The sequence below is a fragment of the Passer domesticus genome, chromosome Z (genome assembly GCF_036417665.1).
Source record: "Passer domesticus isolate bPasDom1 chromosome Z, bPasDom1.hap1, whole genome shotgun sequence".
Taxonomy (NCBI): Eukaryota; Metazoa; Chordata; class Aves; order Passeriformes; family Passeridae; genus Passer; species Passer domesticus.
The window spans coordinates 59058505-59084265 of NC_087512.1; the positions used below are offsets into that span (position 1 = coordinate 59058505).

The 25761-nt window shown below is 33.8% G+C and overlaps 1 protein-coding gene across 3 annotated transcripts in view; it reads left to right on the forward strand.

Moving 5' to 3' along the window:
- The window catches only part of ADGRV1 (adhesion G protein-coupled receptor V1), a 283830-nt gene that overhangs the window by 15297 nt on the left and 242772 nt on the right, over nucleotides 1-25761 (forward strand). Inside the window, exons 1-11 of one of the 3 annotated variants that reach the window (XM_064402835.1) lie at nucleotides 9598-9686; nucleotides 10151-10212; nucleotides 10610-10759; nucleotides 11879-11974; nucleotides 13252-13356; nucleotides 14648-14761; nucleotides 17330-17895; nucleotides 19116-19386; nucleotides 20189-20518; nucleotides 24146-24322; nucleotides 25319-25542. In XM_064402835.1, coding sequence (XP_064258905.1) covers nucleotides 10156-10212; nucleotides 10610-10759; nucleotides 11879-11974; nucleotides 13252-13356; nucleotides 14648-14761; nucleotides 17330-17895; nucleotides 19116-19386; nucleotides 20189-20518; nucleotides 24146-24322; nucleotides 25319-25542 — 2090 coding nt within the window. In that variant the 5' untranslated portion in view covers nucleotides 9598-9686; nucleotides 10151-10155. Of the gene's footprint in view, nucleotides 1-9501; nucleotides 9687-10150; nucleotides 10213-10609; nucleotides 10760-11878; nucleotides 11975-13251; nucleotides 13357-14647; nucleotides 14762-17329; nucleotides 17896-19115; nucleotides 19387-20188; nucleotides 20519-24145; nucleotides 24323-25318; nucleotides 25543-25761 lie in introns of those variants that run through there. The other 2 variants (XM_064402834.1, XM_064402836.1) reach the window with 2 other exon arrangements.

The window sequence follows — 25761 nt, forward strand, 5'->3', positions numbered from 1 at the left end:
AAATAAAAAAATATACTGAAATTATTTGCTTATGGACTATTAGGCCTCAACCTTCTAAAAATATGATCACATGCATAATTATTTTTACATGTGTAATCCTCTTGATCAGCTGTACTTATTTGTAGAAATTGTGCATGCATTTCAGCTCTACAAGATGGTTCAATTACAGTATAGCCAATATACATATGTAACTGTATGTAACATATATATATATTATATATATATGTTTGTGTGTGTGTGTGTATATATATAAAACTGTTATATAAACATGAATATAACAGTTGTTTTCCTCTCTAGAAATAAGTATATATAGTGTTTAAATGCTTCTCCCAATATATACTGTGTCACTGCTGTTCAGTATCTCCATCATAACATTGAATTTTACAAAGACACTGCCGTCATTTGTAGGCATTGTCATAATTCAAGAATTACGTCTGTCTGAGAGGAGCTGCATTACTATTTCTTAAGGAAAGAAAAAAATAAGGTTGACCGAGGGAAACAATATTAGCTGCTATTTGTCTTACACTCCAGGTGGACCCACTGTAATATATTTTACTTGGGAAAAAAATAATACTAAATCATAAATGTTTTTGCAAATTTCTGCAAACTCTCACTTTCTTAAGTCACTTTCTCAGTTGATAATATCACTGGGAAATACTTTGTGTAAATAAACACTTCCAAGATCTAGCTTACTCTAGGTATGACAACTTGAGGCAATTTTCAGATAGAATTTTCAAACTGTAAGTTCTGAAATATGAAAAAATTAATAATATGAAAAAATGCTTAATAGATTGGCTTGTGAATATTTCCTATAAAACTAAAGTTGTTGTAGTTTCTTGTACTGAAATAATTTGAAAATTGAAACCAAGGGTGGAGTTAAGATAAGTATGCTGGTACTTACTGAAACAGGCATATTTGACAGACTAAGTAAAATAAATAAAAATAAAGATACATTTGTTTGGTGAAATGAAACAACAGAGAAGATGCTTTGCATGTTTATCAGAGCTTTTGTGTTTCTGGATTATTCTAATTGGGACAGAATTTTCTCTAGAATGTAACAGCAATATATATTTGTCCTATACCATGATAATTTTGTTTGTCTAATCTTGTATAAACTCGTTAATTAGAAAACTGTTATGACTCTCATTTTCTGATGGCAAAAGAAACTTCTCAGTCACTTAACTCAGACTGGTCCAATACGTTACTGCTATTTATGCTATAAAGCTTGAATTGTTTCAAGCTTTACTTCATTAGGGATTTAACATGGCCTTAATTCAGCCATCTGTTATGGGTTTGGCAGGCCAGCAGATGTGAGGTATTGGTAAGAGCTTTAGAAATTTCCCACATTTTAAAGGTTAGGAAAAGAGCTACCTTTATGAATAGATTTTGAAGAATTCTCAGCAAGACAGTGGTGCAGAAGTGGGGTAAAAAATGCTTGTCATTCTCTGAAGCTCAGGGTCCCCTGTCTGCCTTTAGCTTTGCTGAAAGGCAATTAGCATTTCAACCAGCCAATTTGGTTACATGCAATGAAGTATGTGGGTCTGTAATTTGCTGCTTTTGTCTTGCGCCTGTTGAGAGCTAGCTTTGTGTAATCCTCTCAAAGCACCTTTATTTCCAGCGTAGTTATTGTTGCTGGTCTTAAATAACTAATCAACAAAGAGGTTTCCTTGTCTTGGACTGCAGGGTGCCTTAGAAGAATGAAAAGAAATACCCAGTTAAAAAGGGAATTATTCTAATTATTAAATTGTGATTAATAAATTATGACATGGGTTAAAAGGTTTAGAAAGCCAGGCAAAGCAGAATACATGATAAAGGTGGTGTAAGAATGCTTTGGATCCAAAAAAATTTTGCTTAAGTAGTTCTCTTCTCTTAGAAATAAATACTTTATTATCTGTTTTATCTAAAAACAGATTGCCCAGATTTAAGAGATTAATCCACAGTATAGATCAGAGTGAGGACCCCACACTAATCATCTTTACAAATTATACAAATGTGTTTTTACTTCTACAGAAAGAAGTCTTTGGGGGACTTTGTAACACATGGATGCTTTAATTAATCAACATAATTTGTTGCAATCTAATGAAAAAATAATACATTTTACTGTAGAAAAGAAGCTTGTTTTATATATGCCTTAAATAAGATGTTTTGTTGAACTCAAGAAAATCTTGCCGATTCAATTATTGTAATAATTAGGGAATTATTACAATAATTCCCTAATAATAATTACAATTTAAAATTCTGTTTGGTTCATATATGTGTATTAAATTGTAAGAAGCCATTGTGGATGGCAACAGTTCTGTCAGTGTACCTGGAACAATGCCATCTAATCCCTGCCGTGAGGTTTAATTTTGCTATTCTGTACCCTCTTTTTTCTTGCAATAAAATTATGTATAAAGCACTGCTTCTATTTTCAGTTTTAAGTATTAAAAAAATAACCACTGTACTACAGAAACCCATGACTTCTTTTTCTGATACATGGTATTCATTCAGGCCATGGAACTTCATTCACAGCAGATGATACTAGGTTTTTAAAACTGTGATAGTTTTGTCCTCAGCTGTCAACATATGTTCTCAGCATTTGTTATGTCAGAGCGTGGAGGATGTGCAAGAAACTCCAAAGTTGAGATGCAAATGAAAATTGTTGTGAGGTTTTAGATATCTGCTGAAGTATAATAAATGGCTGATTTGCCATGAAGCCAGCGGATCTTCATCAGCTGGATTTCTGGTTCCGTATGTGTTAAGAGTCCGATCCTCTAGCATACTCAGTCATGCAGTTGCTTCTACAAGTATGAGCTGGGAGTGCTAGACTTCTTAGTGGGGGGCTTGCTTGGATTTGATTTAGTTTGGTTATTGGTTTTTTGTTTGTTGGGTTTTTTAAATCCTCTTGCTTCTTGGTGCAAAAACCAGTTTGAGAGAAGGCATAAGTGCTTACAGTGTCTGAAGTTAAAGTTACTTGGTGCAAAATACCTAGGTAAAAAGCTAGCCCTGGTTCTGGAATAGCTGGTAAATTAATTTCTGTCTCTGAAAGATGTCTACTGTGTTCATTAGAACTATATGGGTAGAAGATGTTTTCCAGTGTGGAGCTGAAAACTATGTATTTACCTTTTACGTAAACTTATACTGTATGTAGGAATGTTCAAAAACTATGTCTTGCTTTTCACAGTATGTGGTTAGACCTATATATGGATAGATTATTGTTAATTGTGTGAGATAAATTGAAAATTATGCAGATGAAGTCAGTGTGCTTCAACATTAAGCAAATTCAGATCTTTACTAGTGTATTTCTTAATATTGTTAATTAGCAGATTTCAGCCAAAGTTTATTTACATCAGACTCTGATCTCTCTTCTAAATTTAAAGTAACCTTAATAACTCCAAGTTGTTGCACTGGAGGTAGTGTGGGTAAAAGCAATCCAGATTTTACAGCTAATCAAATTATTTCCTGGTTGTCTGTTTGACATGAAAATTATAAAGTAGCTTCAACTTTTTGTAGAAGATCTTTGTTTCCTCGCTTGCTGCTAGAAATACTGGATTCTACACTGTATGAAAGTTTTGCCCTGTATTCTCTGCTCAGAATTAGAGCAAGTGGTTGCCTCAGGAAATCTCTAGCATTGCTGGACATAAGAGATAGCATTTGATTCTTCAATGATGATTATATGTTTTAGAACATAAAAATTAAGGACACAGTTTAGATCTACTCACATTCTTCTGAGAAAGTGTAAAGAAATTGCCAGAAAACTTGCAAGGGGTACTCTGGATTCTTATACTTACTAACTCTGAGTGACCTCTAATAACAGGGTGAGATTGTTTGGATTTCTCCTTATGATTCTGTCTTGGCCTCACTTTTACTGCTTCATGTATTGGTTCCTGGCTGTGATGATAAATGTACCTTCCTGACTAGTAAATATGAATATAGTGGTAGTCAAGCATACTTTCTTCCTTGGGATAAGATGTCTATTTTGAAGAGTGCATGCTGTCTGTAAGAAAGGGTGATCGAATGAGCAAGAAGTATCATATGAAGATGTTCGGTTTACATGAAATTTGCCATTCCCAGTAATACCTATGATAATAGATAACAAGACTTAAAAAAAACATACTGCAAGTGTTAAAAAGAAAGTGGTTAGTGGAATAATTGACTGATGTCAGTGTCATTAATTTCAAATGCAGATACCTCTTTTTAGCACCTGGTGTGCTGTGATACTGTTCTGTCAAGGCAGTAGTAGTGACTAGGGAAATAGGCAACTGAGACCAAAAACTTCAGGGTAGAAAAAGCTGATCAAGGGATTTTTAGCACCTAGTAGTCTGTATTTGTGCATTGGTTAAGTTTCCTGTGTTAGTAATAAGAAGGGGAATGTCAGGTATCTGACATGCCTTTGTAATAAAGGAAAGACAGGAAAACATGTAGAAGAATGGAACACTGAAGAATGTTCATGGAAACTGGTGAGATAGACTCTGCAACTACTAGCATGATCCAGGGATGCACACAAAGTCAGTATAATTCTGATTTTTTATTCACCTTGAAGCAGGTTGAGGCAAAAAGGGGATATAGGGTGGGTATTGTTGTGAAATAGCACCTTTGGAAAACTCTATTTTCCAATATGTATGAGAGTGAGAGACTCACTTATTTTACATCTAAATAAAAAGCCCAAAACAAAGAAGGAAGAAGAACCAGCAGAGCAGGCTTGGGTAATATCTGCTGTCCATATTCTGGGTTTTTTTGTGTCCTGTTTTTTCATATGAACACATGAACTGTGGGAACTTTGAGGCAAGGAAAAAACAAGTCTGACATAAAATATTTCTCCTTTAATTTGGAGCCTTGACAACATAAAAAGGAGAAGTTTACTAAATCAAAGTTTTTATAATCCCTGTTGCTTTCCCAGGTTGTTCTCCAATACTGTTGTATATGTCAAGAGAATCTGAGAATGCCTAAAATAAAAAAATGCTGTAAATACGCAGGGTTTCAATATGTTTCTACAACAGATGCAGCAGTGTCAATGACTTGTGAAACTTCTTGCTCTCTGCTCTTCCTGTGTACTAGAGACAATTGCCACTTTATGTAATGAAAGAGCACATGTATCCGTCTTCCACTGTATTCAGCCAAAGACGCTGCTGGGTGCTGACATCTCTGTTGTGAATAGACTTCTCTCTGGCAACCGCTTATAGCTGTACTCAATGCAAAGTACTAGGCATACCAGTTTTTTAATGTTCAGCTTGGCTGGGTATTTGTAATTATGGGGAGTAGACAAGGACAGGGAGTGAAAAGTGTACTTATCTTGTTCCTGTGTGTCTGTGGGCTTTAGAAATATACAGTGAGTTGTTTCATGATGGGCAAGTGGTAAATCAGATTGTAGTTGCTGGGTGGGAATGGTGCTTCTTCAGGTCGTTGCTTCTCCTGTGAACAGCAGTTACAAACTCTGAAGTAAAAAATATTTAATCCCTTGTTCCATCTGCTACTGTGTTTGTGAACTCTCTTTCTTTTGCTACTTTCCACTTCCTGTCCTGCATTTTATGCTGATTTCATTTCAGATTTTTAATCTCGAGCAGCCCTTTAATTTCTTTTCTTGATCTTTCCATGTTCCATTGGGCTGTAGATTCCCTCATACTTCAAAGAATACAGCCATGAGCTCTTTTCATTCTTAAGGGTTTAATTTATTAAGCACAGAAGCTGGTGTAAAAATCTGCTGAAAAAGACCATTCATTCATTATAAACCTTAAAGTCTTCATCTAAAATATGTTCCAGAAACTGACTGGGAAAAGCAAGTTAATCTTGGTGATTCACCAGTTTCATAAGCCTGCCTTGGCTCCAGCTGGACAACAGATTGAAGTGGTGTTGCTTATATAAATTGTGACAGTATTGTGGAAATTACTACATGGAATCAGTATATGATTTGTTTGATTCTACATGAATATTCCATATTTTAGAGGAAAATACAAATTTGCTTCAAAAAGTACCATAAAATGCATACTAAAAGAAAGTGTTAATTAGGGATCATGACTCAGAATTCTGAGTTGGATTTCTTTACTTTTTTAAAACTATATGGTTGGTGAATGGGATTTTTTACTTTTAAAATCCTTTAATACCATTAAAATGTCTAGATTATTATTTGAAAGGTATGGTTTGGTTTTGATGCGAGAAATTTTTATTATAAATCAGTTAGAAACATCATCTAGGCCTCAGTACATAGCATTGTTTTAAACTACCACTGCTATTAAAAATGATTTTTTGAAATTGTTTAAGTCAGAACATGACAACAAATTAGTTAATCCGTTGTACATGCTCTAAAGATGTGTGATGCTCTCTTGCTTGTAGTTCTTATAAAAACATAACGATTACTTTGGCTCATTAAACTAATTTAACTATAATATATCAATATCCTGTTTGGAGAGAAATGAACTCAATAATATTTAACTGAAACAGAGGGGAGTACTTGATCACCATATGTATGGTTTACCAAAATTTAGCAGTGAACAAGGACTAGAGTTTCAGCTTAATTAAAAAAAAAAGTTACAAATTAGAGTCGTCAGTGGTTTAGTGAGGTGAGGGAAGTAAGAAAGGGTCCTTTTGTAATCCATGATCTTGCAAAGGTTTCTGCTGAACTTTATGCAATATAGTTAGTAAAGAACAAATTGTATTCCTATATAAATTAACTTAGGAATTTAGTGTACAAAGTGAGTTCACTTTTAACTTAACTTTTTAAACTTAACTTTAACTTCTAATTTAAGTAAAATACTGGGACCTATGTCTTCAGCTATTTTAATAAATTTGTTCTGCATTCTCTTAGTCTTGATGTATGGTATTTTTATTATATTACACCATATAAATTTTAAAAGAAATCATGATTTTAAAAGTGTAGTTTATATAAAGAGTAAAAACTGCTTCTGGCAGGCTGTGCAAAGTAAATCTTCATACAAATAACATAACAAGGAAGGATACACACCAGCTGAATAATTGATGGTATGATTGTGAAACTTCTCTTGTTCCGCAGGAGTAATCCTATAGTTTTAGAATGCTCTCTAGCAGAAGTAATAGAATTCAAGTAATTCTAAACTTTGTAATCTTGCCCTCAAGGATCATGTTTTCAGTATTATTTACTAGAAGCATGTACCGTGGGAAGGTATTGGCGAAGTCTATGGCAAGGTAACAGCTGAAGCTGAAAGGTCAACAAATTCCTCAGTTTAGTATGGATGATGCCTGCTTCTGTAGAGTGTAATTGGCTGAGAGTTTACACAACTTAGACAACTCTTTCCTGCTTGATGTTTCTTTGTTTCTTTGTTTCTTTGTTTGTTCAGAACAGTTCCACATAAAACTAGGAAAAAACCCTTTGGAAGTGCTGATAATTTTGAATTCCAGGCGGCTTATGTATATATATTTTATCTTTGCTTCCCACCGTAAGTTTTTGCTGCACAAGTATTACTGAATGGATAGGTATGTGAGAATCAAGCATTGTTTCTGTTCTGTTACACACTGAATTCCCAGTAAGAGCCATAGATATCTTGAAGGACTGTGTTCCTGGTAATAAAAGTTTAGAGTAGTGTGAACTGTGCAGCAAAATCATTACTGTTGTGACATTTTTTTCAGAAATAATCAGACATTGTTTGGGTGGTGGGTATGAAAAGCAGGTGGTGAAAAAGAGCAGCTGTTTTCATAGAGAAAATAGTCCTGATTATTTGCATATACCTTTTTTTTTTTTTGTGGATGTTCCCTCTGTGATGCTCAACAGATCTAGATGAAGTTATTGTTACAGGTAATTAAAATCAACTTACTTTGTCAATCCACCAGTCTTTGTTTGTAGGTACTCCGGAAAACATTGATAGTTTTCTTGACTGTACTTCCAATATGTACGTAGTTAAAAAGCCGTGTCTGTGGATCTTTTTGTTCTCTTGCTTGCCTGATAGCAGTTTATTTCAAGTCCTCACAACATAAAATTTATCCTTGCCTAGACAGAATTTGTTGAAAGATGAATCAAAGACTTGAAGTCTTTCTGAAGCTGCATTAGTTAAAGTGGTCTGAAGGCTATCTTATTATCTGTTCAGTCGAGGATTAAAACTATATGACTGCAAACATAATTCATTCAGAGTATGTGCTGGACCTCAGCTCTGATTCAAATTTGACACACATTTTAGAAAAATGTGTTTTAGTATACTCATGACATTTGCTGTTTTAGTGATGATTTATGATTAAATACTCATAACTGTCACTCAGATAATGAGAGCAAACTGCTTTGCAAACATGTCTGATCTTAAATGTTATTAATATGCAAATATTAATGTAATATGTTATTCATAGTTTATACAACTGCAATGGACCAGATTTGTCTGGTAATTGTGACAACTGAAAGGATAATTTTAAGCAAATTGACATTTTATTTAAATATTTAATTACACAAAATACTGCTTTTACCTTTAGTACAGAAATTTTAAGTAATAAGGTAAAATAGTGATTACAGATTAAAAGAAGCTTGGTGAGGGAGCTAATTCAATTAAAGTTTGATGTTGTAATGCATTTTGATGTTTAGAGCACAATTTTGTTCTCCTGTTTTTTTCCAACACCTCTAAGATCCTTATGACATCAATCTGCCCTATCCACGTTCTCAGTTCTGGTCAGCACTGTGCAATGTAAGCCTCTGCAGAACAATGCAACCATTTGAAAAGTGTTGTGTCAGACTCTTTTAAAAGTTTTTTTTTTTTCATAGTATCAACACCTGATGACTTCACTGGGACTTAAAATTGTATTTTACATCACAAAACTGGACTCTGACGTAAGAGAAATGGAGAATGTAAAAGAAAACATGGGTTTTAAGTTTGCATAACCTAACAGAAAATACTAGGTGTTATGCAGACACAAATGAAAATCAAAGTCTGCCGGTATAAAGACTGCAGTGGCCAAGTAGCACAGTTGTTCTCTAGGACAGGAACACATGAAAGTATCATGGGATAAGACTCAAGTATATATTCAAATGTGTGAGGATGTTTCATGGTGAATAAGATGTCAGAAAATGATCTGTGAGATGATTGCAAGTATCCAACACTTCACCCTTCCTGTAATTTTTTGTATGTTTTTAAACACAATCTAGAGAGCAAAGAAGGTGGAAATTGAACTGTCAACCTTGAAGCTAATTATTGTTGATTGAAAATTAAAACAGTTGTAAACAGGGAATGTAAAAAAAAAAAGAATTTGAAAATTAAAATAGTTGTAAACAGGGAATGTAAAAAAAAAATGTTTCTTAAACGAAGCTCCTTATTTCTCCACTGGAAGTAGATAAGTACTTCCTAGAAAATCACTAAATGAAAATTATAAAAATAGAATTAGATACACATGATATTGAAATTATATTTCTTGATTGTATTGGAGACCTCTGCATGTTTTGATTTCATTCTGACACTCACAATATGATCATGGTATGTGAAGATTTGAAATGGATCAACTGGGTTGGTAAGGTCAACCGCAAATGATTTGTCTATTTTAGATGTGCAGTTTATTTTTAATATCTTTTTTCCACAGGGATGCCCTCTGCTTCTTTATTAGTTTATTTGCTTTTAGCATTGCTCATTCATTTCACATCTGGAGAAACAGAAGTGAAGTTCAGTGGAGAAACAGAATTTGTAGTCAATGAAACAAGTACAACTGTTATACGTCTTGTAATTGAAAGGACAGGGAAGCCTGCTAACATCACAGCAATTGTGTCGGTAAGAAACTGTGGCAGTTATATTCTCAGTAACTGTGGATAACTTTTTAATGTGCTTTTTGGGACTCGGATACGTGGAGAGTTGTGAGTATGACTGATAAGAGAGACAAGTGAGAGTGACAAAAACCCCTTTGTTTCCTTTTCTTTGAACATCTAATTTCACTCTTTTGGGAGGAAGAATAATATTTTTCACAATAGTTCTTTCAAGCATTTAGCTTCTAAGAAGGATGATTCAGGTGTGGCAGCTATGCTGGTTCAGTGGCTTCTCTCTATTTAGTGTTAGTGCCCAACCGTAAACTTAGTCTAGACCCTTTATGTTTTTACATGACTGCCTTTGTAATCTCTCCTCTAATCAGCTAACTTACAGTAGAATTAGGGGAATTTTCTTATGTTGATTGAGATGAAAGGAGGGAATTTCTTTTTAGAAGACCTAATCTTGCTAATTTAATAAAATTGTTAATCTAGGTTGAATGCCTAGGCTCCTTCCAGTACTTAAAATGGAAGGCAGAGGGCAGTTACATCCTAAGGTAAGTTTAATTCATGTAGAATATTATGAGATGTACGGATCTATGCTTCCTGTACGGGCATGGCTTTTCCAATAAAAAAACCTTTTCATATGGTACATTATGCAAAAGATACGAAATTGCTGGGAAGGAAGTCATAAGTACTTCTGAAGAAAGTGCTCTGTTCATTTTATCATTCATTTCTTTTTCACCTGTTTACTCAGCATGAATAAAATGGGTTATTACCTATGTACCTTCTGTCCAGAATTAACTGTATGACAGCAGGGTAAAGAATTATGTGCAGTGGAAAGTCTTATGTGCAGCAAACAGGATATGAAGTCTGTTTGAATGAGTCTAGAATGGTAATATAGAACATACTGAAGGAAGAAGGAGGTGGCATTTGGTTGTGTGTTTATTGCAGATTGATGGTGAAAACACAGGAGACTTTTTTGACACATATGCAGCTGCATTTATACCCGATACAGAAACAAACCGAACAGTGTATATATCTGTCTGTGATGATGATCTTCCAGAGGCTGATGAGACATTCACATTTCACTTGACACTACTGGTAAGTTTCAATTTTTCAATGTATCTATTCCACAGAAAACAGGGGATAATCTAATATAGGTGAATGGTATTTCATAGATTACAGTGTAGTCTTACTGCCTGTGAACAGTAATAGGTAAGAGCTAAAATCTGGAACCCAAACAGGATGATGCTTATTGCCCTTCAGAAAGTTTGCATTTCTGTGGATGTCTCTGTGTCATGTTGCTGCACCTGACACTTGAGCAGGCATTGCATTCAGCTGTGGACATTTGAAGGTGTACTAGAGCCCAGAAGAGTTAGATTGTGAAGACTCAGCCTTTACTGTTTTCCTGCCTAGAATGTGCATGGATGGAGGAGAGGGTGGAAGTAGCAGAAAAAGAGGATGACTTCCAGTCCTCCAGAAGCAGAGGCTAAATGTGATTTACCTAAACCCAAACAATTTTATAAATATTTACCAATAAATTTCTTCATATTTTTCTATCTCACACGAGTTATGCTATAAGAGAGGGGTTCATATTCATGTATTTTTAGCTTACAATTCATGACTAAGTATGATGTAAATTCTATAAAAAGAAATTTTCTATTTCATTACCAATATTACACATCTATGGGGATGTTTGCAGTGAATATAAAAATGCATATTTTCCCTTCCTTCTTACTTTGATTTGTAAATCTAGCTCAATTTTACAATGCTATAAAACTTGATTCTTAGAGTTGCTATCCCAGTAAGTCCTTTAGCTGGTATCCCACTATAATAGCTTCAAACTTTCAGTTTTACACAAATGTTAGGGAAAAAAGAACAACTTTGCAATTTCTGACGATGATATATGCTTCATGTATGGTTTCTTATTGACATACTGTTACTAATTGTTTAACTATTGTTAATCATTTGCAAAGTTTCAAGCTTTTCAAATTTTCAAGTTTTCAAGCACTTTATTGTTGACTATTTACAGTGTATTTCCACAGTTAGGAATGATCTTAGTGCATTCTATTGCTTTAAACAATTTTCACTGTGATATATAATAAAAAGATACATTTTTTGTAAGCTAATATTTGTAAGCTAACTCTCAAGAGACAGTAAAATCAAAATGCCTTTTTTTCTGTTACCATACTTAATATTTAATTTTGGTTTTAATTTTAGAAACCATCTGCAAGGATAAAGCTTGGGACTCCCAAATCTGTCACTGTAACAATCTTATCAAATGACAATGCCTTTGGAATAATTTCTTTTAACATGGTATGACTTTTTATGTGGTATATTTTAAAACACTTTAGTAAACATAAAGATGAAATTGTCAAAGATGCTGGTTAGTTATTCACCCAAATCCCTTGAAAACAGATTCTGAGTTACATTTCTGAAAATATTTCTAGAGATAAATCTTACATATGTATGCAATTCATGCATATATGAAGCTTTAATATTTCTGTAGGCTTTTAGGTGTTGAAATGTTGCCTGAGATCCTCAAACGTGGATGAATATCTATGTTACTTATCTAAATATAAAGCTTTTAGAAATTGTTCAGCCCCTCAATATACTGTGGAAGAAATGAGAAATAATAACATAGGAAAGTTAAAGAGGTGGCTTGGAAATTTTAAGAATATACACCTTTTTCCCATCTTAAGTGAGCAATTTTATATTTAACTCTCAAGCTGTAAGAGCAGCATAATGATCTATGCATAATACAATGTAATAAATTATAATAAATATATACTATACTATACTATACTATACTATACTATACTATACTATACTATACTATACTATACTATACTATACTATACTATACTATACTATACCATACCATACCATACCATACCATACCATACCATACCATACCATACTATATCATACTATACTATACTATACTGCTCTTATCCCTTCTATGGATAAAGTTTGTGTTAGCAGAAAGAGAAACTCTGCTTTATTGGTGGCATTGTGGAAATAAACTTTTTAGAAGACTTCCCTGAAAAAAATCCAAAAAGAAGAATTTTTAGCACTGTAGTATTAAGCCATGCTGCTCCCTGAAGTGTTGTAAGTCTTTGAAATCTCTCAGCTATAACAGTTTGATAGACAGAGTGCATAGACAGTCAGTTTTGACAGACAGTTAGTTGATAGGCAGTCTAGTTATCTAACAAATGAGATATTAATGGAGAAAACCTATTTCTAATAAGGGTAGGAACTCCTGTAAATATGACCAGTGCTCATGTGCTGGTGCTTACTTAGTGTATCACAGCTATGCTCATTTACCAAAAAAACCCCAAAAAACCACTAACAAAAACCAAGAAAACCCACTCCACTTGTATTATGATAATTATGATAATTTTTTAATCTCAAACTTTCCAATCTTTCTAAGAGCTGAACTAATTGGTTGCTAGGAAATGTATGCCATCAGCAGACTGGTTTGCAGATTGGATTAACTTGTCTGTGGGAGTTTGTTCTATGGTAACAATTTCTTCTGTCTGCTGTGGTATTTGATCTGTGCCTAATTGCCTGTCTCTTTTCTTCCTCGTTAGTCTGCCTTAATCACAGTGAATGAGCCTAGGGGCAGAAATGAATTTGTTCTGCTCACTCTAATCAGGGAGAGAGGAACCTATGGGACAGTCATTGTAAGTTTTGAGGTGAGTTTATCAAAAAATCTTTGTACCGGTGACTATTAGATGAAGCTGTAAGGCCATAATTATAACTTAGCAAAGTGTTTATTAAAGTGAAAGGACTAAATAGCTATATCTAGATTTGTTAATTTTGTTTCATAAAATGGGAAGATACTACCTTTCAAATGGAAAATATTGCAATTATCTAACTGCTTAATTTAGGAAAAACAAAAATATATTTAGGAGGATATTTGAAGCAGCATTTGTTGGTATTGTTAGCAAACAATGTCTGTTGAGTGTGCAAGAAATGTCTTGTATATTTTTCAAAGTTTATAAACACCTGACTCTTTTGAAGGTGCTTTTGCCACCTTTGCGCATGTAAATGTTGAACTCAGTATTTAGAGAATTTCTGTATCTATAAGATTGTAGTTTGGATTCCCAGATATTTCAACCTTTCAAAATCATTACTTGAATATTTAGGCCATTACTCGCATACTTTATGTGAATGGGATATACGTATTGTGAGAGGGGAGATTTTTTTTTTTCTTGTCTGTTTCTGATTCTATTACATTCTTTAAAATTACAGATGGTTTCTTTTTCATATCAAAATTCCTTTATCGGTTGTCATCAAAGATGTAATCTAGATGTGCCAAAATCTCAAAACATTTGTAGTGGATGTTCTTGCACGCTAAATACAGCATGTATAGATAATGTTTAGAGATTCTTATGTTATTTATTGCAGATATGTTTGTTTTAAATCCAATATATTTTGCTATCTGCACAACTTATCAGGTTAATCTCCAAAAGTTTTTTATATACATATGTTGAGAAAAATTTACAAGATTTTCTAAAATAAAACCTTAATATATTGTGTCTGTGGGTCTTACTATTTTTTCAGGTTTTAGTATTAAGTGTAATTTCCTTAGTATCACAAGTCAAGATAGAAAAATCACAAAATGAGTAATTGCTATTATCTTGTCTTGGAACTGATTAGGAAGTGCTGATTAAATTAAAAGGGAAGGGCTATCCTTTTTATTATTGAAAAGAGTCAGTTATGCATCAGTAGATACCAAAGAGTTCTCAGAAGGCCTGTATAGAAGTGGTTTTCTTTGTCTTTCTCTGGCAATACATAATTTCTTCAGAGTGTTACTCCAGCTTCCAAAAAAGAGTAGATTTTCACTACTGGATGTGTGTACATATGATCAGGAGTGAATTAATAGCAATTTCTTAAGCATTTCATACACTGTATATTGACTATTGTACTGTTTTTTTATGTATGCTCTGTATATTTCTTATAATAAAAAACAATTATTTGCAGATAGAAGATGGACCAAATTCAGCTGAAGAAGACTTATGTCCAGCCAGGGGAAATATTACATTTACCCCTGGGAGATCAGTATTGATTTATAATTTAACAGTGCTTGATGATCAGGTAAAAACAAGCTGACATTTTTGGTTTGGATGTATAGATTGACTGCTGTTTTGGAAGGACTTTGTATATTTTGTTAGTAATTGCTTGGCTTAAACAGGGCTACAGGTCCTTCTGCTTCATAAAGTTCAGTTTTGTCTCTGTGGGCTATCGTTTTATCTTTTTAATGTTGCCTCTGTATTTCTCATCAATTAATATTTTTAGTTTCTGAACATACCCTGACTGTTCTGGCTAGATCTGTTAGGTGCTGTACAGTAAAAGTATAAACAATCAAGAAAGCTTTATATTTTTATTCAGATGGAATAGTGAGGTTCTTGTATTGTCAAAGATGATGTTCTTTAACTACACAGAGGATCATCTATTAGACTGATGTTTCTTTATTTAACTTTTCTGTGTGAACATGATACTGAACAGCTTGATAAGGAAATTCACTAAAATATTATGTAGGGGAAAAAAAGTGTGTCAAAGTGGGAAGTTTTAAGCAATTTTTTATGCATTTCTGCTGATTATGGAAAATAGTCTTTCAAGTCTATACACATACTAGTATTTAAGGGACTGCTCCAAACTGCTCTGTAGAAATATCTCTTTCAGATTAGATGTATAATCTCTGTAATTTATATATGAAAAGAATTAATTTAGTTTGTAGGGAGATGTGATTTATTTTTCCTCTGAGAGGTCCTTCTAATGCTCTTTAACTCAGAGTTTGATCTGTACAGCCATGGTGGTCCACTCACTGGATGTCTTCTGTGGCTGTACACAAAAGGTTAATTTTGTGTAAAAATCCTTTACTGCTGCTGCTGCTGATGGAATGCACAAGCATTTAGTGTTACTCTCAGAACTTCTTTTGAGCTGAAGTTAAGATCTAAAGTTAAGAAAAAACTCTGCAGCAGATACTGTTCTGAATTGCAAAGCCTTTTTCCTACAAAAATTCGGCGACTGCAGCTCTGATCTCTTCAATAGTATTTTTGTAGTAATTTTGTTGTGTACATTTCCTTTTTTAGTGAGGAATAATGGAAACTTTTAAACAGAAAACGAAAGAGGCAAATCAACACTGAAAATCTTTTATATTATATATGTCTTTGAAGTCTGACTGGGTTTTTGGTTGGTCAATAATGATGCCATTAAGAATTACAAAGTGTCCTGTATCATCTGTATACAAGATGTTAAGATGTAAACTACAGCTAAAGTTATGGATATATTTTGGCTCTCTTAAATGTATATTCTTAAATTATGCCAGATGGAATATTAGTTAGTCAACTAAATGAAACATAAGTGAGCATTTTTTTTAATGAAGTAGATCAGCTGTGTTGTACTTCAGTATAGGAAACCGGTGGCTGAGATCTTCCAGATCTCACACTGACAACAAACTGTGATATCAGTCAATGGCATTATGCATGTTTCAGTGCTACAAGCCAAAGGAAATGAATTGGCATAAGCTATCATGCCCACTCTTCTAGCCATAGAAAAGGATCTGAGGGTGTCCAATAAATAAATGAATGTGAAAGAGAAAGAAATACTGAACAGCAGGATTTTCAGAAGTTGTACTTTTGTCCAGGAGTTCCTCTCAGAAGCAAATACTTCTGGTTTCCAGTAGTCCACAATAAGGATGAAATGCAAAGATCACAAATAATTTTTAAAGATTTACTTTTTATCTGTATGTATTAGTAACAATATTTTTTCAGTTCCATAGGTGTAGCTAATCCAGATTTGGAGAACAAAATATAGAATCATAGAATCATATAAAATGCTGAGTTGAAAGGAACCCATTAGGATCAAGTCCAACTCCTGGCTCTGCACAGGATACCCAGGAATCACATCACACTATTTTTGTCCATATATGTATACTTAATATAAAGCAGAAATTCATCCTTAATTCAGTATTTTGTTGTTTATGAGCTATTCTTTATTGTCTCCTGCATCAGATATTGGAGAAGAAATAGCTAGAACTATAATGTAGTTTTAAACACTCGTTTTGTAGAAATACCAAAATCTAAATTATTAGTAAAAACAAGAAAACACTCAGATCTGAAACTTCCACTCAGATGGAAATTTTGTGTGGGTTTGTGGTGATTCCAATTGCATAGGGATTGCGTAGGGTCAAGGTAGGTTCTATAAAAAAGTTGCTACTCTATTTTCTCCAGCACCTCTATCTGTAGAGGTAGATCAGAATCAACATCAGAAAAAAGAAAATTTAAATCTAAGTAATGGAGTGGAACACTTCTTTACAAGTAGAGGTGGGTTTCAAAAATGGCAATTGGTCTCTTCATAATGTCAAGATGTAAAGGTGAAGATTTTTCTGATTCTTGAGTAGTTTTTATTTGTATTTTATTTGACTTTCTACTCTCTTTCAGAAGTATGTTTAGGTAAAATAGAGACCTTAAATTTTGAAAAGGGGTTTTTAATGAAAGTTAAAAGCAAGACTATTCTCCTGTTTGTTTTAATATGAAATGAGCTTTCAAGTTAGTATAATTTTACTCTTCTGCAAAATGCATAAACCATATTTCTCAATATAAATGTTCTGCATATATTTGAAATGGGACTTACACACAGTTGCTAATACTATTTTCCCAGGTACCTGAAAATGATGAAATCTTTGTTGTTTGTCTGAAGAGTGTGGAGGGAGGGGCTGAAATCAACAAGACAAAAAATTCTGTTTGGATTAATATTAGGAAAAACGACAGTCCTGTGCGTTTTGTTCAGAATGCTTATATGGTGCCTGAGGAAGATGAAGTGATATCAATCAAAGTGGTTCGTGGTAAAGATGTCAATGGAAAATTAATTGGACCTGATGAAGATGAAGTCTCTGTCAGTTACGCCATCATAACTGGGGATTCAGCTGTACATGCACAGCTTAATGTAGATTTCCTAGATCTACAGCCAAATGCAACTCTTGTTTTCCCACCTCTAGTTCATGAAGCATATTTGAAATTTAAGATTCTTGATGATGCCATACCAGAAATTGCTGAGACCTTTCAGATTGTGCTTCTTAAAGACACTTTGCAGGGAGATGCTGTTTTGATTTATCCATCTGTTGTTCATGTCACTATCCAGCCGAATGATAAACCCTATGGAGTGCTGTCAATTCACAGTGTTCTGTTCGCTCACACTGTTATCATTGATGAAGACCAAATTTCAAGGTACTACAGGTCTTAAAATCTAGTATCTAGTCAGTTCATGAGATTTGTTTGTAATTGTTAAGGCTCCTTAGGATATCACTAATTATAAAATCATTACTAAAATGTAATGTAGTAATCACTTATTGTGTTGTTATTGTCAGCTATATTTACAAAGATTTCAAGGAAGTGAGAATGTCTAATTATACAGAAAGTATTTTAATGTCTATATACTGTGTTTAAATAAGCCATAAGTATTCAATCACATTATCAGAATAGTGAAAACTCCTTAATCTAAAGGTAGGACCAATGAAGTTGTGATAATGATATACAGAGGTTCAGTGGGAAATACATTTTTGTCTTCCACCCTTGGTGTATATTTGTTTTTACTATCTATAAAGCCAGTCTCTGATAAAAGAAAAAAAAAGTGTTCAGCATCTCCCATGAAATAGTTACTTTAAACTCAAAAACAATTTAAGTATTTGTAATTTTACGTAGAGATTAAAATCCAAGCTCTGTACAAATTTTACAGACAGACTGATACACAATATTGATAATCTCAGTAAAAATGTCCACCACTAATTACTGATAGTTCATCCCCAAAGAAACAAAAAATGCCTCAAGCTATCATACTGTGAGAAATTTTGGAAAAATATTTTATGGTATGTAGGGCCCAGCACTTGAGTATTCATCTTTCTTTTTTTTTATACACAGTAAAAAAATAAATCCTGCTTTCTGAATGTTTGTAAGTCATGATTTCCAGTTTTTTTTGTGGTCATGCACTTGTCAGATGCAGGCAACATGACATTTTCAGTATCATAAGTATCAGTAACTGAATATATTTTTAGTACACAGGCAAACAGTTCATTCAAGATCATCATTTCAGTGCTCATGCCTCATAACTGCTCATGGTGTAGACTAGGCAAAATGTTTTCGTAAATTTGATTTGTATTTCTCAAGACAAATGTAAAACATACCAAGACTCCACTCAGTTCTGAGTATCTTACTTGCTGTAAACAAAGTGAGATCTAACATGTATCTTCCGAGAATTTACAGAGAGTTCATGAGTAAATGCTCAAGTCTTACATATATATTATGATTTCACAAACTGTAAGCCTTTTGTCAAATGTCAGTTGCAAGCATTTTTACCATGTAGGTCAGTGTAAACATTTTAGGGACTTGGTAACCATGCATGCTAGTAGTAATTATAGTTTGTGGGTTTTTGTTTTCACTTGAAACTATAGGTTTGAAGGGATCACAATTGTAAGAAATGGTGGAACACATGGAAATGTTTCTGTTTCCTGGGTTATAATCCGAAATAGCAGTGACCCTTCACCTGTGACTGCAGACCTACTTCCAGAGGCAGGAGAGATAAGTTTTGATCAAGGAAAGATGCTGATGACACTTCATCTGGACATTATTGATGATGATATACCAGAAGAGGCAGAGCCTTATCTTCTGAAACTCCTAGCTTATACAATACAGGGAGGTGCAGAAGTCAGTGAGCCATCTGAGGTAAGTTACTCTAGAATTCTCTTGGAGAAGGTATTTTGGAGCAGGTGTTTGGCGTAATAAAGACCAGTTTTAATAATACTGATTGATTGATAGATTATCTGAACAGGTTAAAGGATTTGGTCTTGGATAAAAATCAAGAACACTGATCCTTAATATAATCTTAGTGTATAGAGCCATATCTAAAGTATTTGGCTGAATACAGTGTACAATGCCAGACCCTTTTGCTGTGGTAGAATTCAGTTCAGATTATTCCCAGTGTGCAATGATAGCATTGAATAAATGCTGTCTTGAGTGACTGCTTTCTAACAGAAGACAGGAAAGTTATTTTCACTTGTTTCATTTGCTGTTTTAATGATTACTGAAATGTTTTACAGAGTAACAGCTTCAAGGGGAAAGTTTAGTTACTAAGACTGTAACTTCTGAACAATTAAATAAATGGTGGCTAGACAGTTCTGTGACTCAAGTGCCTGCTTTGTCTTTCTTGAAAATGGTTGCAATGAGCTTGGTGAATAAAATGAAATCCTTTACAATCTAAGACATTTTTAAATTTTTCACTTTGGCTGCTGAATCAAAAAATCAGTTATTCAGAGCTCATTCTGCACATGGGATGATGCATAGTGGGACAGTTGCCACTGTCAGTGCAATGCTTCTTGTGTATAAAGAATTCTTTGAGGCTGTCAATCTGATTTCTTTCCTGATGCCAGTTCACTAAGGAGAAACATGTGTGGTGACAGGAGATAATTTTGTGAAAGCATGAAACTGTGGTATAGAGTAATGCAGCATGTTTTTTTCTGCTTTGCAGCTTCTGTTTTACATTCAGGACAGTGATGATGTTTATGGCCTAATAAAATTCCATCCTTTGGAGAATCAGAAGATTGAAAGTAATCCAATGGGACGCTTTTTATCCTTGAGTTTTGCAAGGGAAGGAGGAACAGTTGGAGATGTGCGGTTGGTTTATACTGCGCTGTATATTCCAGCTGGAGCTCTGGATCCTGATAGAGCGAAAGGTGGCATTCTAAATATATCTAGAAGAAGTACTCTCATCTTTCCAGAAGGAAAATCAGAAGTTACTATAAATATACCAATACGAAATGATGCATTTCTTCAAAATAGAGCTCATTTTGTCATACAGGTATCTCAGCTGGTTTTGGGGTGGTTTTTTTAGCTCATGTAGTATAAAGGATATAAAACAGTAGTGGCTCCTTCCCTTTTAACTTAATTAAAAGGATTCTACCTGATTAAAAAAAAGAAAAACAATTAGTTCTGTAACCAAGAAAACTCTTTTAATTAGATACTGCTTCCACAGATATGCTGTAAGGAGCTTTATTCCTTATCATTATTTACTAATTGTGTAATGTAAAAAAATACATTGCAGTAGGATTCAGTTACTAATCATGAAATTTAACAAGATTATATCAATGTTGCAGAAGTTAGTTGTCTTTTCAGGTATGTTATTCTGTCTACCCTTTGCCTTTCAATTTAATCAAATTAAGGCTCCTAAAGCACAGAAATATGTCAGCTTTTATAAATTAAAAGAGAGGATTTATAAATTAAAATAGTCAAACATATGTTTAATTTGTCTGCAACTTTGACCAGGTAATTGAAAAGTTCTTCTAGTTTTCCCTGTATGTGATCTTTTGTTTTTTTTAATCCTCTGTTTTTGTTTTTGTTTATGGGGTTTGTTTGTTTGTTTGTTTGGTGGTTTTTTTTTTCCTCTCTATTTGAATTAGTAAGAAGGGAGATTGTAGGCATGATATTTTATAAAAAATCCTTTGCTAGGATTTTTCCCTCCCAGGAAGCTGAGGAGCCTCAGGAGAGAAATGTAAACAATAACTGTCTGGTGCTGTGGAATGCAACAGGTGCATCTGTGATTGGTCCATGTGGATAGTTTTCACTTGTGGACCAATCACAGCCACCTGTGTTCAGGCTGTGAGCAGTCACAAAATTTTGTTATGCATTCTATTCTTGTTCTTTCTAGCTTTCTTATGAATCTTCTCTTTCTGTTCTTTTAGTATAGTTTTAATGTATCATTTAAATATAATATATATCATAAGATAATAAACCAGCCTTCTGAAACATGGAGTCAGAACTTGCGTCTCCAAACATGGGGCATCAGACACAACAGGAGATTGTCTCATTGGTTATAAGACTGGCTGGAAAAATACACTAAAATTATGCTTTTGAAAGAAAATGGGTTTTCCACAAAAATGTTTAAAGAAAGATTTTTTTATTTTCCAGTGATTTTTTTCCTTCATTTTTCACTGGAGAAAATCAGATTTTCATATATATTACCAAGTTATTGTTCAGATATGCTGCTGTGGGAGATTCTGGGCATTGTAATTAGTAATTTTTAAACCTGTTTTCTCATCCGCAGTTGAGACTATCGCATAAGCTCTACTTCCTCTGATTAACTATTGCCACTATCTAGGATCATGAGCCTGGGGGGGCGATCCTGATACACAGATAAAGGGGTGACTTGGCACAACCAAAGGACAAATCTCAGAGTCATTTCTTAGTTATTTTTGGTCTTTTCCTTTTAAGTCAGGTATCTTCAAAATTTTCAAACAGGGATGTTGATGTGGATCATAAATGTAAAATTTGGTTTTTTTTTTTTTAAATTTCTAGTCTACCAAAAATGTTTTAATTACTTGAAAGGATTTTTTCCCTCTACCTACTTCCCACTACATTCTATTAAAAAAAAAAAAAAAAATGAAAGAGAGAGAGAAAAAAATATTGCCAGAATCATATTATCATTTTAGTTGCACATGCTCTTTCAATGTTCACAGCCAGGCTGGGAATAAATTTCTGAAATATTAGAATAGGTTAGTGTGTTTTGCCTTTTCATGTGTTCTGAAAGACTGACAGAAGAATTGAAATATCTAATTCCAAGCTCTTTTCAGGTGATAGATTACAAATAACATCTTAGTGATCAAGATGTGTGACAAGTACTTCAGTATGCAGACATTTGGCCTGGTTTTTCAAACTTGAGATTCCAGGGAGATGGGGTGTATCTTCTGTACTTTCTCCATGAATTATAAAAATCTTTTAATTTGAGTACACAAAATCAGATGCAACTTCTAACACAAATAACTTATTTAAAATAGGAAGAAAAATACCCTATTTATAGCTATGACAACCCTTCTACATTGTGAATAAATTATAGTCTCAGCAAACATGTTTCAGTGAGTTTACAAAGTTTGTACTAGGCCCAGTAAAGGATCAACTCAGAAATCGGGGAAGAGGGATGGAGGAAGAAATTAAGCGTGAACACAACAAGAAAACAGATAGAGGGACTGGAAATATGAGATTAACTTTCTTCAGTGACATCTTCAATTAAATAACCTATTGTTTGATGTGCGGACTACTTTTGGTATGGACAGGAAGATTAACTAATTTAGTAAACTGCTTGGCATTATTCAGTTCACAGTGCATTCTTTTTTCCCTCATGGACTGATTTGTCTAAGAGGAAGCATTGAATCCAAAAAAAAACCCCAATATTTCATCAATTATTACTTTAAGCTCAAATTTACTATCCAGATAGTAACAAAGAGAATTCTTTCAGCTCTGTAGTATTTCAGAAGTTCTGCTGAGCTAACATCACAACAGTGGTCCACCTGCATGGTGTTAATTGGAGAATTACTCACCTACTCTAAAAGAAATCTTAGAAAACAAAGAAACAAGTAGAACCACTCTATGTTCCTAAGAATCCCAATAAGTAGCTTGTATGGTTGAGAATCAATTTCTAATTACAGTATTTATAAAACAAATCCCATCTATCATCAAATGTGCAGGAATATTTTTGAGTGTTACTTGAATAACAGCAGACCAAAATATGATACAGTCCAAGCATTTTATTTAAATTGGTTTTAAGAAGCAAAGGGATTTAAAGCTCATCAGTTGAGAGGATGATTCACAATAACTATATGGATTTAAATAAGGCCATTTTGCCCTTCTCTACATCCTAGTGGGAGTTAAAAGGTGATTCTCATTGGTGGTTCATGCACCAGTTTACAGAAGTGTATATAAATTAGTCACAGAAATATCTGTTTTTATGTTATCTGTTATCCATGTAGACAGAATGTGATACTGTTATAATTATATTTGAAAGGAATATTAAAACAAGTAAAACAAGGAAAGTCATGTCAGTGGTTGAGATGGGCTATGTGAATGGTATTTTCCATTCAAAGATAAACATTTTTCTGTCTCTTCTTAGTATAAATAAACCATCAAAAATATGATAATATAAGAGGAGACTAGTTTTGAAATCTTGTACTGATTTTCAATTCTGAATGTAATTCTAACATATTAGTTATTGTAAGTGGAGAAGTCTTTACATTTTTTTGAGAGAGGAAAGAAGAATGAATCACTGCTTGCCTTCATGAGAGTGTCTAAATTATTATGTTTCCAGTGACATCAACAGATTTTTATCAATGCACAGCAAAAAACCTGAAGTTCGATTTATAGATCAATTTATAGATCTAGTAAGGAATTGTCCAATTTAGAAACTCTACATACATTTAGTTGTGTACATGATTTGTCTGAGAGGTATACCATTCTGCTGTGGAAGATCAATGCCGTTCATTTAATTTATTACACAGCTACTTACACATTTTTGTAGTAGAAATGTCGCTGGTATGAGAAATTTATCCTGGAGGTGTTTTGCTCCTTGCATATGACACTTATTCCAAGGTGTCAGAATAGTTTTTGCTTGGTATTCAGGCTTCTTATTTTTCAAGTTTTTTCTTACTTTTTCTCACAGCTGGAAAAAGTTGAGCTGCTGAATAGAATTCCTCTTGTCCCACCCGTGAGTCCCAGATTAGGTGAGATTCGAAATATTTCTTTGAGGATTACTCCAGATATTGCAAATGGAGAAATAGGCTTTACTAGCAATCTTCCAATTATTCTTTCTGAACCAGAAGAATTGCCTGCTACAGTGGTAAGTAAACATTTTTATATTGTCCCTTAGTATGGAAAACTTACTTGGAGAAGGCAAGTTTGCTTTCCAAATATCCATTGTAACATTTAAAAATTAACATGAGAAAAATCCATCCTCCAAGTTTGATCTTATCTCAAATATTATCCTGCTTTAAAAAAAATAAAAAGGCAAAACATTGCTAGCACGATTAATGTGTTTGTCATCTGAAAAGTGTGGTGAACCTTGCATTCTGTGTAACAATCTAGAATTGGTTAGGTCTTTATGCTCATCTGGAACAAAAGATACTGCAGACAGTTTAATTTCTTTCACTACCGCAAAGACACTCTGTAGAGAAGGACTGATTTTGCTCCCAAATTTGGTGAAAGTGTCACCTACGTAATAGGTGACTTACATGTGAATATGTAGCTTGGCTTGCTGTGTGTGTTTTCTAATAAATATGCTTTTTTGTATTTCTCAGTACCAAAGCATTTTCAAAAGCATCATCATCCATCTGAATGCTGGAACCGCAGCCAAAGAAACCCTCTATAAAATATTTTTCTTACATTTTTCCCTTTTTTCCCCCTAGTTGTTTTAACTGAGATTTTCCTTCAAATCCTGAGTCAGAGAACTGTTTTTCATCCTCAGAATAAAACTGCTGATTTAAAACCTAGGTTGTCTTTATGATGTCAACATTAGTTAAATCAATCACAGAAGGGTTTTTGTGTTTATGATTGCTAAGTGATTTGTCATGTGAATGGTCTGCCACCTCCACTAAGTATAAACCTATATGTCCATACATATAGTATATCCTATATGTAATGGATAGATGATTAAAAATACAAGACTCAATATATATCTTCATAGATACACCATTTTTGATTTCGGATCTTATACATAGGTATAAGTAAAAAGCCCAAGGTGAATATTTTCAGGTTCATATTCCAACAGTCATTTGCAAAGGGTTAATTGTTTTTGCAGCTAGTTTTACAACTCACAGCAGACTCATGTGCTTTACAGGTTTCCATTGCATTGCATCGAGATGGGACTGATGGTCAAGCAACTGTGTTTTGGAGTTTGAGGCCCTCTGGTCCTAATCACAAGGCAGTTACACAGGATGATATAAGTCCTTTTAATGGCTCTGTTGTTTTCTTATCTGGACAAAGTGATACTACAATCAACATTACTGTTAAAGCTGATGATATACCTGAAATGAATGAAACTGTGTTATTAACTTTGGACAGGTATTGTACCCTAATATTTATTCATATGTACCATTTGCCATACTCAATCTATATATAAAAAAATTGGCACAGTATTAATTATGAGGTGTTGCCTCCATTGTGTTGGTAAATGCCTGAAGGAATACCGGGCCATTGATTTATACTGTGTGTGAAATCTTCTTTAACTTGTGATCAATGCAAGAAGGCATATTGTGCTTATTATCTTAGTTTTGTTTGTAT